Below are 17,200 nucleotides of genomic sequence, written 5' to 3' on the forward strand. Positions count from 1 at the left end.
ATTGCATATTGAGGGTGTTCTTCATGATCAAATGCCTGAGAAAATTTCCTTGAGACTACGTGTGTCTGGGAGGATGTAATATCTTTCTTTTCTAGGTTTTTTTTTTTTATTTTATTCAGAAGCTACAAACTTGAGAAAGCTGAAACAAAAGATCTTACAACTTTGCCTTCAGCAGCCATACAAAATAAATACTTTCTTGAAAAATATTGTAAATTAAGAGTTTGTCTTAGAGTGGCGAGGCAAAGCAAAAGGTTTCATTAAAAGCCAGGGGTGATCTGCAGATCAATTGAGAGGCAGTGCTGCAGTGGATATATCTCACCCAACTCCATTTTCAAAAGCTGTTGACCAGACAGGCAGCACAAATGACTGCCATTCTCCAACTCACAGATGCAGAATTCTATTAGCTTAATGATGCTAAAACCCTGTTAATACCTTGGAAAATTTTACACCAAAACTGGCATTATCTTGTGCTTCCCCAAGATATAAAATATCCTTCTCAACTTAGAGTTCACTTTGCTTCACTCCAAGAAGAGAAAAACATCTCCTCTGTTGGGTCTCTGTATTACATTCTGATGTAATAAACAGCAAGGTCATGTGGACATGGCACACAAGGGACAGTAGAAATCACAGGTTTGGTTGTGATTAAATTATAGTTATGGGCATTTTTTTAACTGCAAACATATCAAAGATATTATTCAATACATTGCAGAGAAGTCATCTGTCCCCAAAAAGTACTTCCCTAGAAGAAATTCAATGATCTTTCAAGGGTCTCTGGCCCCCTGAACCTTATCATGAACAATATGGACCCTACCATGAGACTGGAAGGCTTCATCATCATATGATGCTATTCACTGAATGTTCTTCTGGGGAGAGCATGTGACTAATTTTTCAGGAATACCAACATGTATCTTTCTCTGAAGAAACATTAACAAAATAAGTAAAACAACAGCTATGTAGCAGTTAATATGGTCACTCATAAACCTGATACTGCAGAAGAGAGGCTGCATCAGAGCTTCCTGATCTGAGCTTACCCTGATCAAGCTCACTGTAGAGTTCAGAATAGCAAGAAACATCCTAAACCCTTCAATGATAGACTGCTTGCATCCCCACCATGATATACTGCCACTTGCTATGTTAAGAGATTTTTGAAAAACTGGGGTGGTCAGACACCTCTGACAACTGTTCAGCTGCTGGTTCCCCTGTGATCAAGACAGGGCCAAGTGGAGTATTCACTTGAAGAAAGCATCTGCAACAGAGAGAACACAGCCAACTGCAGGGGGAAACTCTTGTGTTTGAAATATTTCTGATTAACAGCTAGAACACTTGCTCAGTTAGCTGATGAAATTTGCAAATTAAGAAACAGAAAAATTGTTTACAGATCCATTTAGGGGTGAGTGTACTGAAGGGGAGGTAGAATCTCACGGAGGAACAGCCTGAGAAATAAACTTGACTGCAGTGGGCTCAATTACCAGAAGCAGAATTAGTAGCTCCTGAAATTCCAGATTTTTTTCTTGCATGGTTGGGGTAACTGGATCTTCAATTAAGGATATATTTTTCAGATAGTTTGAGATGTGAAAAACATAACAGCTCTGTTACAAAAACTTCCTTGTCTCAAAGTACAAGTTGATGCTTTTCCTGGCATCTGCCACTGCTCAGGACCAGAAAAGCAGCTTGCCAAGTGCTAAAGGGAAGTGTTCATTGAAGTAGAAAAATAACCCAGTCATGTATCATGACATTGATTAATTTCTGTTCTTACATCTATAAATAGTACACAGAAAATCATTCTGGTCTTGCAGACGATTTGCAGTGTACTGGTGGATATTGTGCATTGCAAGAAAAAAATCTGTCAATTTCTTTTGCTGTGCTTCTGGGAAGTTCCTGATACTTCAGATCTCCACACAGCAGTCAAATATTTCAGTAGTTCTGAGCACATTGTGGCAGAGGACTGTGTCAGAGTAGTCCAAAGGTTGGACTTGATGATCTCTGAGGTCCCTTCCAACCCAGCCAATTCTATGATTCTATGAAACTCCATTGCCAATCTGTTCTTAAACATCTGCTGCTACTGATATTTTACATTCATCCCTTTGAGTTTATTCTGGCACCTCACTGAAGTACAAAGAAAGCTTTTCCTCAGTGTTGACACACCAACTACTCCATTATTTTTCCCCTCTTTTCAGTGCCCATTCTTTCCAGTTTCTCCCTGCTGGTTAAATGTGCAAAATCACTGATCAGTCTCATTGTTCTCTGCAATGAGCAACATCTCTCCACATCTCTCTTTAAATGTCATGCCCAAATTGGAGATAAAATTTTGCCTGAATTCTTATCACCACCTACTTAAAACTTGCAGTGATTTGTCTCTGCTGACTGCCAAACATACCTGAGGCTGCTTAGTCAAGTCTTTGCCAAATTTATAAAACTGTTTTGTCGAACTAGACTTTCTTGTTTATAAAATGATGCTGCTCTCTAGGTATTGTTCATGTCATGGTGTGTTGCAAAGCTCATGATCGTTCTTTCTAATGGGAAATTGAGGTACAAGAAGGGGAAAAGCTACGGCTAAGTTCCCCTGTGGAGCCAATGATATAAAACCACAAAAGAAAACTGGATCTGCAGAGACCCAGATCTATAATCACAGAACCAAATGCATCATATTCTCTTGAAATAATGACCTCTTATGGCCCACTCACCATTTCATCAGGAAAATAAATATTTTCTATGAAAAAAACACCACATTTTCCTCATCAGGCTCTAGCTACAATGTGTGTGTTCATTACCCAGCAGGATAGGCTCTGACACACAAATCACCATCCTTCTGTCAAAGCACAGACAACAGGCCTGAGGAACTTTGAAGACATAAATCTGAAGGCTTTTAAGGACACAAAAGAGGAAATTAAAGATGTCCAGGGCATCTTGCCCATTACTTGGGCAAATAAAGAACAGCATGAAACACAGGGGTGCCATGGTCCCATCTGCGCCTTCAGAGAGCCCATGAACAAGGCACCTGCAACTTCCCAGCCATGAAGGAGGGAACTCAGCCAGGCAACACCTTTGATCAGCGGAAAAGGGAAAAATCTGGCTGCTTAACTGGACAGATGTGATAATATGTAGCAGGGGGAGGGGTAGGGAACACTTAAGATGCCTTTGATAGGCTGGTGATAGCAACTTGCTTTGTGTGATACTTCAGCTCTCTGTGATTCATTAGGCTGTGAGATCCACTTCAGAGCATATACTGCATACTGATAGGAAAGCTTTTTTATTTTCCACCTAACAGACAGCTAATCCTTACCCATCCATTGCAATATTGCTCTCAGGAACATCCTGCAACCAAGCAACAGCTATCGATGACAGAACCAAGGCAATCTGTTTCCCCCTCCCTTCTCCCAGCTCTTCAGGCAGAAGGACAAAGTTGGAAAATCTTGATCTCACATGCTTGCTTTCTACACTGCCACTGGATCTTGTCAGAGAAATACTCTAAACAAATGCTGGAGACTCTGCAAACTTCTGCTTGCCAGTAGATGTCATTATATACCAGCAATGTACCTGCCAGCCAGAGGCCAATGCTGAAAAGAAATGTTTGCTAAGTTTATGTAAGACAAAACCCCCAAGTTTCTTGTGTCCTTGCACTGCTGAGAATTAAGCTGTCATGATGCACAATTAGTATGGGATCTGGCTTCGAGTTGTTTATTACAATCTGCAGCTGTTATTCTGGGTCACAGAAAACCACACAATATATATAAACCCCTCTAATTATTGTTAAGAAAAAGAACTGAATCAAGCCATGGTTATTTAGTTGTGCAGAACATACTTTACTGTAACTAAAAGAACTCAAAAATGTTCCACAAGGGAACTGAAGTTGCCTGCATACACAAGAGGATTCAGAATTTACTCAAGAGTACTAAGGCAGATACTATGTTAGTAATATACCTCACCTTTTAATCAGAAGGTTTAATACCTCACTTTTAATCAGAATTCAGAAAAGAAATGACAGATATGAATGACTCCAGTGAGATGCATGACAGCTTTTGGATATAGATGATTAATTATTATAGAGATGTTTAAGTGTTAGACTGAGAAGTTCAGTGTTGAGTGACCTTAACCAGATGAATTCAGTAGCTAAGAATGGCTCCTGAGAGATATGATTTCCAGCACAAAAAAATAAGTAAAAGCCTGCCGATTTTGCACATTCATTTTTCATTGCCAGGTCAGTTTGAGCTATGCTCCCATCAGTTTTTTATTCTGCAATAAAACAAGATCTGAGTGCTAAGAATCAGACCCTGAGGAGGCAACATTTCCACTGTCAGTCTCAAACCAGTGGGTGGTTGGGGTTTGGTTTTCAAGTCTCAAATTCAATGGCATCTCTAAACTTGGAGATGTTATCCCATCTCAATACTGACTCTCAGAGCCACCCTTCATCTTACCAACCCCAGGTAATGTGCGTGGTGGAATTTAAGAGTTTTGGAACTTGATGGCAATGTCTCAACACCACAGCAGCCCAAGCAAGGCCTGTAACCTAGCTGAAGCATCTTCCCTGCAGTGGGCTCAAGGTTCCAGCAGTGAAAGGACACACAGATCATCTCCTGGAATGATAATTTTTTTAGGGGGGGAAGTTGTAGGACTAAGGACTAATTCTTAGTTCACACAAGCTCAGGCTACACATCATGTAAGTGCTCAGAGAGCATATCCTGCCTCTAGAATTTCAGGTGGCTGTTCACCTTCCTTTCCATTTTTTTAAGCAGAGGGTCTCTCACCTTTGGCTTTTGCTTCAACCACCCTGCAGCAACCTGACCAGATACCCTGCTAATCCTTACCCTAACTTGAAGAATCACCTTCCTGTCTTGGACTTAGAATTTCTTCCTGACTTGGGACCAGGCTGGTAATCCGGATTCTCATCTGAACCTGGCTGCCATCACTAACCTGATGCTCCCTTGCTGGGGTGCTGAGGAGGTCCCTGTCCTCCCAGCTCCACTTTGCTTGGGGTACAGCTGGTCCTTGCTGTACCCAGACAATCAGAGACCTGACTCTCAAACATAATTATGGCTCAGTGTATCTAAAATACCACTTCCAACCTAAGCCTTACCTGCAACCAAGCCCTTCTGGTGCCAAAATCATAGAATCCTAGAATGGTTTAGGTTGGAAGGGACCTTAAAACCATCAAATTCAGATCCCCCTGTCATTGGCAGGGACACCTCTCACTAGACAGGTTTCTTAAAATCACATCCTACCTGGCCTTGAACACTTCCAGGGAGGGGCCATTCAGAACTCCCCTGGGAAACTTGTGTCAGTGTCTCAACACCTTCACACTAAATACTTTATTACTAATGTCTAACCATAATCTCCCCCATTCCATTACTCCTTGTCCTATCACCATGTGTCTTTGTAAAAAGTCCCTCCCCAGCTTTCCTGTATCCCCTTCAGATACTGGAAGACCACTCTAAGGTCTCCCTGGAGCCTCCTTTTCTCTAGTCTGAGCAACCTTAAATCTTTCAGCCTGTCTCCATGGGAGAGGTGCTCCAGCCTTCAGACCATCTTCCTGACATCCTTTAAAAACACCCAAGCAAAACCTCTCCTTCACCATCCAACCAGCAGGCAGTATCAGACAAGGTCCTTGTGTTTGGTCTGCCACACCTGTTGTAGGCTCATTGCCTTTTCCCCCAAGTTATTGGGTGCCACTCAGCCCCATCCCAGAGTGCTCCTGATCATTTTTGAAGCCCTTCTGACAGCACAGCACAGAGGTAAAAGCAGTGATGGGACCCTGAGGTCAGAGTCTTCTTCTATTCAGCTGCCTTGGGGCACTGACAGAGAACCCAGGGCTCTGTGTGGATAGACACCATCTAACAGGGTAGATTTTCACAGCTTTTCCAGAAGTCCTAAAAAAGGCAGTAACCACAACTTGGAAGATAAGTGAGGGAAGGGGAGGCAAAGCCATTGTTTGAAAGGTCTTGCAGGAAAGATCCACAAAGCCTGGAGGAGAAGAATTTCTACAACTTCATTTTACAGGAACAAAGAGAAGCTGCTTTGACCAAGGTCAGAAAATCTGTTGGAGCCAAGTTTCAAGTCAGAGACTCCTTCAAGCCAAGCCCAAAGCCTTAACTATATGCCTGCTTTTCTCCTCTGTGCTTGTTCTTGCAGTCCCTGAATCTCTAATAAGCCAAGCCTCTTCAGAGGTTTTATTCTCATCAGAAACCCTAGAGTAATCCTTCTGCATTTTTTATTAGAGCAAGTAATTTCCATGAAAGAAACATAACGTAAGGAGAACATAGACATAATCTACTAAAGTTGTTTCTCATACTCGTTGCTGCATATGTGATTATTAGCATGAAAGGAAACAAACAAAGCACAGAGGGAAAGCTTGGATACTCCTCAAAGCACTGAGGACCCTGTGTAAACCATAATGAAACCTTCATCCACAACTTCTGCAGAAGGTGTGTGTTTCTGGTTAGAGCTTCCTCCAAGTGAAACATGTCCAGGAACCACAAAGCTGGTGAAGGCTTTAGAGGACAAGTTTTATGAGGAGTGGCTTAGGGACCTGGGATTGTTCAGTCTGGAGAAAAGAAGGCTGAGGGGAAACCTTCTGACTCTACAACTCCCTGAAAGAAGGTTGTAGTGAGGTGGGTATTGGTATCTTCTCCCAAGTAACAAGCAATAGAACAAGAGGAAATGGCCTCAAGTTGTACTAGGGAAGATTTAGGTAGTTTACTAGGAGCAATTATTTTACTGAAAGGGTTTTCAGGCACTGGAAAAGGCTGCCCAGGGAAGTGGCCAAGTCACCATCCCTGGAGTTATTTAAAAGATATGTAGATGTGGTGCTTAGGGACATGGCTTAGTGGTGGATTTGGCAGTGCTGGTTTAATGGTTGGACTTGATGATCTTACAGGTCTTTTTCAACCAAAACTTTTCTGTGATTCTCCTCTGACAGGATGGTTTCCAGTGGTAAAATCCCCATAGTGATCACTTCACCAAATTGTTTCATGACACCTCTCTTGTGCTTCCTAGTGATCTTCAAGAGCTGCAGACAGCACTGGCCCACAGCCCCAGTGGGCTATGGGACCCTCTATCCTCTCCTAGGCAGTGAAGGTGTTAGGGATATACAAGAGCTGTACAGAAGTCTTAGAATAGCTCCCAGCATCCATCAAGCAGTCCAAGGGCTGGCTATCCCACACCCCATCTGCAGCAGTGTCCTTATGGAAAGCTACTCCACCTTACTGTCCTGCTGTCCCTGATCACATTTTGCAGAGCCTCACTGATGTCCTGAAGTAAAGACAATGCCTTTGTGCTGACTAGATGTTCACAGGTGTCTCTCTTTAACTCAGATGCACTTTTTTAAGCACAAAAAGTATTAACCTCCAGAGCAGACTGCAAAGAGGAGCTCCAATACCTACTGCATGAAAAGCAGCTTCAATGAGTTCATTTTAAAACTTGCCATCAGCTAGTTTCACTTGTTTCCCCTTAGTTTTTACAACAGAAAAAATAGTGAAAAATAATTTCCTACTGGTAACTACATACGACTCAATGTGTGACAGAATCTCATCATATCCTCTCCAAAGTTATTGCTTTTCCAACCTTCTCTCTTCTGTTGGCCTTTAGGATGCTAGGATAGTGGCTCAGCACCATCATATAATAATCTGTACTTTGCAAGACAAGGATGTAAGTTTTTGAAAGCTTGTAAGTTCAACTTTACTTCAAGGCATTAGAAAAGCAAGCTGGGTCATGATGTGGATGGCTGTGCCCCAGGAATGTAAACCTCATACCCTACAGAACCACCTTTGTCAAACATCATTTCCCTGACTTTGATCAAGAGTCACTGAAACCCCGTCTTGCTTGATTCATCCTCAAAAATGCTGCACACCTGTTCCTTCTGCCCTCTCTCTCCTGCATCCACTTCCCTTGGATCAACAGGAGGCTGAATATTTAAGTTATAGCCATTGCAGGTTCAGGCAACCTGGTCCAGCAAGTATCCATTTGAATAACCTACAGAATCAAGCCCAAACATTGCCTTTCATGGTGGTCATGTTATAGAATTGTGTATTTGTCCATGTGTGATAATAAAATGAATGCAAAACAAGCGAATGCACATGCAGTGAAGGGGCCTCCATTTATGATCAGATATGTAACAGACACACATCTAATGCCATAGGGATTAAACATTCCAAGGGCTGAAAGACTGGAGTAAATAGAGGAAATTTACAACATGGAGCAGTGACAGCTGAATCCCAACTATCCAGGAAAGCCTCTGGAGACCACTTTACACGAGCACCTGTACATGTATAAAGCTATTTTCTTTTTTTTATATCTATGCACAATTATTGGGATGCACATGCAGATTTATGTACACAAAAATCATCCCCTAGCTAACTGAGATATTTAGGGCTAACAAAACATGCTGGGCTGTTGCTTGAGCCATTACAGTGAATTTATTGGTTTTCAAAGTCACACAGGACCTCACATTAACATAAATTTATCCACAAGTGCTATTATCTTTTGGTTTACCTCTAATGATGTGCTTGACATGTTATGTATTCCAATACAAGCATCATTTTGTCTTTAACTAAATGTTATAACTGAGGTAATGGCCTAGAGAAGCAAGGCCAGGGTCTCTGCCATCCTTCTGGAAAAGCACTGGATTTGTCCTCTGACAAATGCCTTAGACCTCACAGAATTACTCTATACACAAAAACGTGACCTGGCAGGTGTCTGGTACTGCCACAGTTGGAGAAAAATTCAAAAGTAGGGGGATGATTTTAATCCCATAATCTCTGTGTTTTCCTAACTTTATTCTGTCAACACTTTGGATATCAGCCTTGTCCTTGTAAAGGAGCCCACAGCACATGCACAGCTGCAGTGGTTGGAAGCCCAGCATCTCTGATCCAGTTCCCTGTCACTGGTCCCTACCCATAGAAATCCAGGGAACATAAAGCTGTCACAGGCCCAAGGAAAGGGAATGAAGTTGTGTCTGGGGAAATTCAGACTGGACTTTCATGAAAAGGTTCTTCACTGAGAAAGTGTTCAGTCACTGGAACAAGCTGCCCAGGGAAGTGGTCCTAGAATCACAGAATTATCAGAATTGGAAGGAACCTCTTGAGATCATCTAGTCCAACACTCCTACTAAAGCAGGATCACCTAGAGCCCATTACACAGGACTGCAACCAGGTGGGTTTTAAATATCTCCAGAGAAGGGGACTCCAGAACCTCCCTGGGCAGCCTGTGCCAGTACCTTGCCACCCTTATAGTAAAGAAGTTTTTTTCTCATGTTTAAATGGAACTTCCTATGTTCCTATGGGCTTGAGCCCATTGCCCCTTGTCCTGTCACTGGGAACTACTGAGAAGAATTCAGCTCCATCTTCCTAGCACACTTGTCATGCCACCAAGTTTGTCAGAGTTCAGAGGGTACGTGGATGATGCTCTTAGCCATATAGTTTAATTTTATGCAGCCCTGTGAGAAGCAGGGAATTGGACTCAATGGTCCTTATGGGTCCTTTCTACTTGACATATTTTATGATTCTATATTCCCAGGCTACCTTTCCAATCAAGCCAGCTGTGTATAGCTGATTTATCTTTTCTCCCCACCAGCAACAGTCAACCATTGGGCAAACATGGGGCACAAACACACCAGGTGCCAAAAGCTCTTCATCCACAGATGAGGACAAGCTGCTTCAACTGGCAGGAGTACCAAAGAAACAATAAAAGCTGTCCATAAACTTGGGGATCATGTTCATTTGGGACAGTCAGAGTTCTTCAGGTATCCCAATCAAAAAAGTTCTGCATACACTGTGGGGTACTTTTATTTTTTCCCTCCCCATTCAGACTTGCAGAGCTTTTTTCCTAGGCATGACAATGACACAGATGGGGTGATGTTTTCCAACACAACTCTGCAGAGGTCAAAACATAAAACAAGAACTTACTTCAACTGCAGCACAACTCATATTGTAAACACCACATTTCCCATCAGATTCCTGACTCTCACCACCTGCCAAACATGAGCTGGTTTCCAAAGGCTGAATCTGGAGTCTCAGAGGCTAAATAGTGGCTGTCAGGGGCAGGACTGCAGGAAGATGGATGCAGAAAAGTGTGCTTTACAACCCCCATGTCTTCAGCCTGGCTCAATAATATTTCCTGCCCTGAGCAACCCTCATTTAGATTGTAATTTCACATGATGCATCACCACTATACACAATCAATATATCATAATCACAGAAAGAACAAATGAGAAGATGCAATAACCATAAATGCCATGTTCTCACTAGTGCAGCATTCTTCCTTTCAGACCACAACCCATTATTAATCTAAATTCCCTGATCAATTGAGTAGCCACAGATGCCCTGGAAAACAGATCAGAAGATTCTTAATCCCATTTTGAGTTTAAGCATTTACTTCTTAGTCCTAAAATACATTTAAAACCTAGACCATCATGTCAATCTTTTTTCCATTGTGCCCCACGACTTGAAATTTCTTTTTTGTGATAAGGAAAACTCCCACACCCAGGTGTGATATGGAGCTACAGAGAGAAAGGAGGTAAAGAGAGAAAGAGTCCTCTCAGACCAGGTCTGCAGCCTCATTTCATTTTGGAGAATGGAAAGTTTACAGCCATAATTGCCTAGAACCAAATATCTTTGTAAATGCAAATTATTTTAGCATGCTAGACCAACTTGTTGTTGGTCACCACTGAATGTATTTCCCAAGACAGACAACCTAGCAATTTTCAGTGTTTTTTTCTGTATCCTCAGTTTTAACCTCTAAGCCTTAATACTCTGTTCTATCTAATATTTGCAGCAACAAAATATTCCATTTTTTTCCTTCAGGTTATAAATGACAACATCCAATGAAAAGAAACAATGTGGCAATCACCTCATGACCAAAATTTAATCTTGCTGAAAAATTCAATGAACTCAAAATTACACTTTCCCTTTGGTTTTCATCCTTCCAGCCAGTTTCTTTGCTACATTATCCTCCATGAACTCACTGATGTTTACACAACACAAAAATTATTATTTCAGTGTGATAGCATTTTACATGACCAGTGAGTAATGGGAACTCAAAAACCATGAAAGGGAAAAGCACTGAACACCCAAAAGTTTTTCTGCAGCATGAGGCATAGCACAATATAAAAAGTGCCCCACAAAAATCCAGCTGTATCCTATCTGCCTCCTGTGTACTCCAGAAGAAACCTCTGAGCTATGAAAGGCAACAACAAGTGACTGTCATTTAATTAGTACAATGAAGCAATGAAGGATTAGATCCTACCTTTTCTCCTTTCTCTCCTCTAAAATAGGGGCTGCCCTACAAAAAAGAAAAAAGGAGAAAAGTTATATTAGATAGCAAGGATGTCAAACAACACTATAAATATAAATATATATTTAATATTTTCCTTCTTATATATCTGAGAGTTATCTATATATTCATATATATCATATATATATATATATTCATAAATCACAGGACAGCTACTATAGAAAAAGTAATTTTTTTTTTGGCCATGATTCCTTGGTAATAATTCAGTGACAAATTAAAATAGAAAACCTATCTGTGATTCTCTTACTGCAGCCAGGAAAACATCTTATTTTCTACTCAGGGTAGAGTCTGATATTAAATTTCCAAAATCAAAGATGCCAACAACCCTTATTAGAATGAATTTTACATGGGGTTAAAGTTTTTCTCTCCTAAAAACTCAGTCTGGCATTTGCATTAATTTTAGCTGGGGAAAGCAGCATCTTGGTCATCTGAATGTAAAAGATGAGAGAGAGATTTGCATCTTCTTTGTGTTCAGTTGCCTCATACTGTTCCCATTGGATGTGCAACTGTTCTAAAATCAAATATTCACAAGTCAGTATTGGCCTTCTAATTAAAATATATAGGTCCATTATTGTTGAATTCAGGGAGGACCCATTCATTTCCCCATTCCCAAGAAATGCCAGTGGCTGCCAGCAAGTTCAGGTTTTCTCTTAGGATCCAGCAGTGAGAACAAATTCAACAGAGCACATTGACATTGTGAGCAAGTGCTCACCATAAAGGAGAAAATAATTACTTTTATTTCCATCTTTATGTAAAATCATTCTGATATTTCTTACTTACTGACTCTCCTTTTTCTCCCTTGAGTCCAGGAAGCCCATAGCTTCCACTTTCTCCCTTGAAAAAGAAGAAAGGGTGTTAATACCATGGAGTTAATTCATTCCTTTCTGAACAGGCACAGAAACAACAGATGAGATTTCCTTTTGCACCCTCCTATTGGACTCATTTGTGGGGCATGTTTGTATTTTGTGATCAGCTTTCTATTGCTTTGTTTTTTTGGGAGGGAAGAAATACAAGGTTTTGACTGAGATCCTGGATGCTTCTGGTCTCATCTGTCTCTGCTCCTACCATAAGGACTGGGTGTACCTCATTGCATCTATATTGACTTGGGTGTCCAAGTTCTCAAATGGATTCTACATTCTATTTTTCAAATAGAAATACTGCTAGAGGCCTTCAGAGCACACTGGTAAGGCAGAGAGCTTTCTCTTGTGGGATACTGCAGAAGTCCTTGTTTTCTATCAAATCAGCAAGGACTTTGAGAGGTGGTTTGCATAAGGCCTAGAGGGTGCACACCTAACAATATGGAAAACATAAACCTGTAAATATTGTCAAGATTTTAGAGCTGTTTTTTAAAAAAAAAATAATTCAAGCCCTATTTTTTTCATTCATGCTCAATTTTCATGGCCAGCTGACTCCTTCCTCCCCTCACTGGAGTACGCAACACACACAAAGTCACTCTTCCTTGATTGCTCCAATGCAAGAGAGGGAAGGAATCCCAGAAAAAAAGACAGTTGAAAACATAAAAATTATGATGGTAGAGGAATGAAAACTCGACAAGCAAATACAGAGGGAGGAAAAGAGAAAAATGGCCAATAAATAATCAAACTTTTTCTTCATTTGCCTCCTAAAAAGAACAGGGGTGAAAGGGATAAAGAATCAAAGAAGATACATCACTTTATAAATATTCATCAGATACAGAACTAAAAGTTGTAACAAAACAGCAGTTTCAGGAAAAAAACCCTGAAAAACATTTCCACACGTGGCCCTGAAGTTACAAAACTGGAAGAAGGAGCACCTGAAGATAGACCCTTTGCCAAGACTTCCATCATCTTTTGTTTGTAGGGAGTTCAGGTGCCTTGGACTTCAGTATAGACATGGCACCACCAAAAAACTGTGCAGGACCTTCCAGAGTAAGCAGTAAGTCCAATCAACCCTGTACTCCTCAAATCTTCCCCCAAGGACCACAGCACAATTTAATTTTGTGGCTCTATTCAATTTGTCCTGACCTATCCTCCCCCCCCCCAAAAAAAAAAACAAACACAAAAAAACCCAACCAGATGAACAAAACCACAAAACTAAACCTAAAAACTAAACTTAAAACCCCTCTTAGTTTAGAGAAGGTTCTTTACAGCCTACTTACCTTTGTCAGCCTCTCCAAAGATCCTTGTTTTGGGGTAAAGGATGTGTTTTTTAACTCTGACCACTGTCCCTATTAATATTCACTGCTGGGATTCATTTCTCTGGTGACTCCCACAGGCTGATGCTGTTTTTCTGATACACCTGAACCTGCTGATTTCCTGGATTCCTGTAGTCATACTGTCTCTTACAGGGCATTTCTCACTACCTGTCACCAAAATGTTTTTGGATAAAGGTCAAGTACCTGCAGCCTACCTGAATATCCTTTGGACCCTAGTTATTTAGGAGCTGATTCCATATTTGCAATTCATTTCAAATAAAAAATGTTCACTAGTAACAATGTCTATAGAGAAAATGATGAATTTTGACTCAAAACCCTGATAACACTTTTTCTACTTTTTTCTTTCCTTATTCATTTGCTTACTCCCACCATTCTGCTAAGTGAACTCCAACTCTTGCTTGGTCTTTTCTTATGCTGTACTCCCTTTCTAGCATGTTTTCATCAAACTTAAAAGTATAATAGAGATTTCTCAATTTTTTTTTTTTTATGTTGCTTGAAGCCCCAGCTCTTGGATTCAAGTAATGAATGAAAATCTTTGGTATGTGTTATCTTAAAAAATCTTTCCAACCCTCCTCATTACACAACAACAAAGCTTTAAAGCACAACCTTTGCAACTTAGAAATTAGGAGCCAAGTTGAATGATCCTAAACCATATTTTGGGCACTTACAACCACATAATGTATAAACCACTCATATTTTTGTGGGGCCTCAGTCTTTCATTAAGTGCTAGTTGGTAATATAGGGGAGTTACAAACAGCATTCTTTTTCTTCCCCATGGCCAGAATTTTAGCCTGGGTAACTCAGTAATGTTGCAGAGAGACAGAGAGAAAGGAGGAGAGAAATATAAGTTCCTGCACGTAGGACAGGGACTGTGACAAGCTGGTCTTTGGAAATAGAAATGCAATAACTGCTTTCAAGGGTGGTATATGTTATTTAATCACATTTTTGCAAGTCAGGAGACAAATCTATTACTCTCCTTATTTAGCAGACAGAGAAGCTATGCCATTTGTCTCAAACCATTACATTTATACCAAATTGTTGTCAGAGCCTGGATTCAAATGGCCTCATCCTCAGCTCCATGAGATTGTGACCCAGTCCTGCATTGGCTTTATCCAAGTCTTGGACCACTACAAACAGGGAAAAGCTACACACATCTGCAGAGCTCTTCAGTAACTCACCCACAGGAGTGGGGCAGCCATCTGGGGATCTGTAACAGAAAACCTTTTGGTGTTGTGCTAGGATAGACACTTTTTTGTACTCAACTGGTATCTCCTGCACCCCAGCAGCATCCCATGCTACACAGGACAGACATCCTCACCAGTGCAGAGACCTTGTCAAAGAACTGAAAGACAAGGGGATGTTACTGCAGGGTGTTTATATTATTATCATCATTGTCCTTCTGCATCCTCCTCACAACAGTCATGGCTCTGCCATTCCTCAGTACAGCCCATCATCATTTAAGCTGTCAAGGATTCAAATAGAAAGTTGCTATTTGTATGCACATAGAAGCATAAGGAAACGTTTTAGCAGTTCCAGTCAGGCACATCTGAGCATTAATCCACCCATGTTCTTTCATGCCAGCAGAAAACAAATTCCAAAACGCATCTCCTCGTCATCCAAAACTCCTCCCTGCAGACAGCAGACCAAGCTTTGCCAAAAAACACTACAACATATTGCTGAGGATATCTGACCTTCCAAGACTCAGGGATTTCTCCCTTCTTGTCCCACACAGTTTCATAACTGAGCAACTTTTGGTGGGATGAAACTTGTCTCTTCACCAAATTCAGTGACTGGATTTGTGGAAGTGATTCAGATGGAAATAGTTCTGAATACAAATTGCTTCCAAACACCTTAATCACACAGATGGTGAACCTGGGAGCCACCAACCACCAACTTTCACCTCTTCAGCAACATTTTGAAACTTTGATTCCTACCAGGACGAAGTCAATTGTCTCACAGCTCTATTGGTAAATAAGCACAGAATTAAAATGGATGCTGAATGCACACATGCATATCCAAGAAGCTTGAAGAATATGAGGGATAACACAGAGGCTGCACTGTGAAAGTTTAAGCAGGCATCACAACAACTCTCCCATCCTGTTAACAGGAGGAAGAGTATTGAGGAAAGTGTTCTATATTTAACATCATGACTCAGACAGTCTTGCTGAGGATAACATATTGTGGCAAAACCTTTGCCCCATTCTCTGGAAAATTTGTAGAGGGTGGTTGTGAGGCTGCTACCTCACCTGTGGATATCTGATATTACTGAGCAAGGCACAACACAGAAACTGCACATGGTTATCCAGGAGACTCATGAAAGCTGTGTGTGATCTAGTGAATGACACTAAACTGCAGAAAAGCCAGGTTAGCAGCCACAGGAAAAGATTTTGAAACATAGATTAAGGAATGACATGAAGCAGCCCCAGAGAAGCACAGATGCAAACCTAGAACAGAGTTACAAGGTGGTCAGGGTCTCCTGTGATCCCACACTCATCTAAAACTACCTGAATTCAGTCATTTGCCAAACTGACTCTTATTTCTCAAATCTTCAGCTTCTCAACTGACTCCAAAAATGTTGGGGGTTTTGTTTGTGAGGGGTTTTTTGTTTTGGTTTGGTTTGGGTTTTTTTGTTTTGATTTGGTTTTTTTGTTTTTTTTGGTTTGTTTGCTTGGGGTCTTTTTTGTGTGTGTGTTTGTTTGTTTGCTTTTATTAATTAAATTAACTAGCATAAATTACTGACCTTTTGACCTTTAGGACCTGCAGGGCCAATTGGACCTCTCTCCCCCTAGGAAAAAAAAATAAATTGTTATATAATGAGAAGAGCCATTAGAATAATAAAGTCAGGGGCCCAATACAACAACTGAGGACAACAGAACTGGTTTTAGGTTTTAGTGGAGAACAGACTAAAATTGACATATCCTCCAGACCAATGTCAACAAAGCTGGCCTCCCAGAGGTCCCCATCAGAGACAACAGAAGCAAGAAAATTTCTTTTAAAAGCTACCCTTCCTTTTTATTTGAAGAAGGATGGACTCAACTGGGATGCATAAGAATAACCACATTGTTTTCAAGGTTGTCACCGGGACTACCAGCATGATCAAAATCATTGAATTAGTTAAAGAGAATTACCTCTACAGACATCCTACCTGTGAATAACACATTTCTGGCTCTTTCTGTGAAGTGTTTCCACCTCTGAGTCCTGAACTGCTTCACAAACAAATACAGCCCTTCTTAGACCTCACTTGAATGGTGTCATGCTTCAAATCAAATACACTCATCTCATCACTCACCTTTTGGCCAGCAGGACAGGAGCAGTTGAAAGTCTTGAGGTGGCCAACTTGCTCGCTGCCAACAGTCGGCCTCACTTCCAGGGGAGGTGCTTCTGTCAGGACTGTGACCTGGCACTACACCCAAATACCCAAGGTCATGACAGGTTATGATGAAGCCTTTGATGCTAGAAAGCTGCATTTTCCACCCACTTCAGAGAAACCAAATAGGCATTACTGGATAACACACTGCTAAACATGTCCTAGCGAGGAAGAGAATCCCACGAAAGTTTTTCATTCAAGCAATAGGGAAAAATGTGGCAAAATGAACAATGAATCTCTTTAACAAAGATCAAGGGGAGAACAGGAAGGAGCGTGGAAGTTTCTAATGAGAGTTGGGCACAGGAAACTAAGCAGCAACTGGCACCATTTTAGCTTGTTCCAAAGAAAACCAGTGG

The 17,200-nt window shown here is 41.0% G+C and overlaps 1 protein-coding gene across 1 annotated transcript in view; it reads right to left on the reverse strand.

The window, feature by feature from the left end:
• The window catches only part of COL22A1 (collagen type XXII alpha 1 chain), a 197,943-nt gene that overhangs the window by 113,536 nt on the left and 67,207 nt on the right, over window positions 1-17,200 (reverse strand). Inside the window, exons 8-11 of the mRNA XM_071738442.1 lie at window positions 16,767-16,880; window positions 16,218-16,262; window positions 12,064-12,117; window positions 11,236-11,271 (exon numbers count right to left, since the gene is read on the reverse strand). Coding sequence (XP_071594543.1) covers window positions 11,236-11,271; window positions 12,064-12,117; window positions 16,218-16,262; window positions 16,767-16,880 — 249 coding nt within the window. The remainder of the gene's footprint in view (window positions 1-11,235; window positions 11,272-12,063; window positions 12,118-16,217; window positions 16,263-16,766; window positions 16,881-17,200) is intronic.

This window comes from Heliangelus exortis, chromosome 2 (assembly GCF_036169615.1).
Source record: "Heliangelus exortis chromosome 2, bHelExo1.hap1, whole genome shotgun sequence".
In the NCBI taxonomy this organism is placed as follows: Eukaryota; Metazoa; Chordata; class Aves; order Apodiformes; family Trochilidae; genus Heliangelus; species Heliangelus exortis.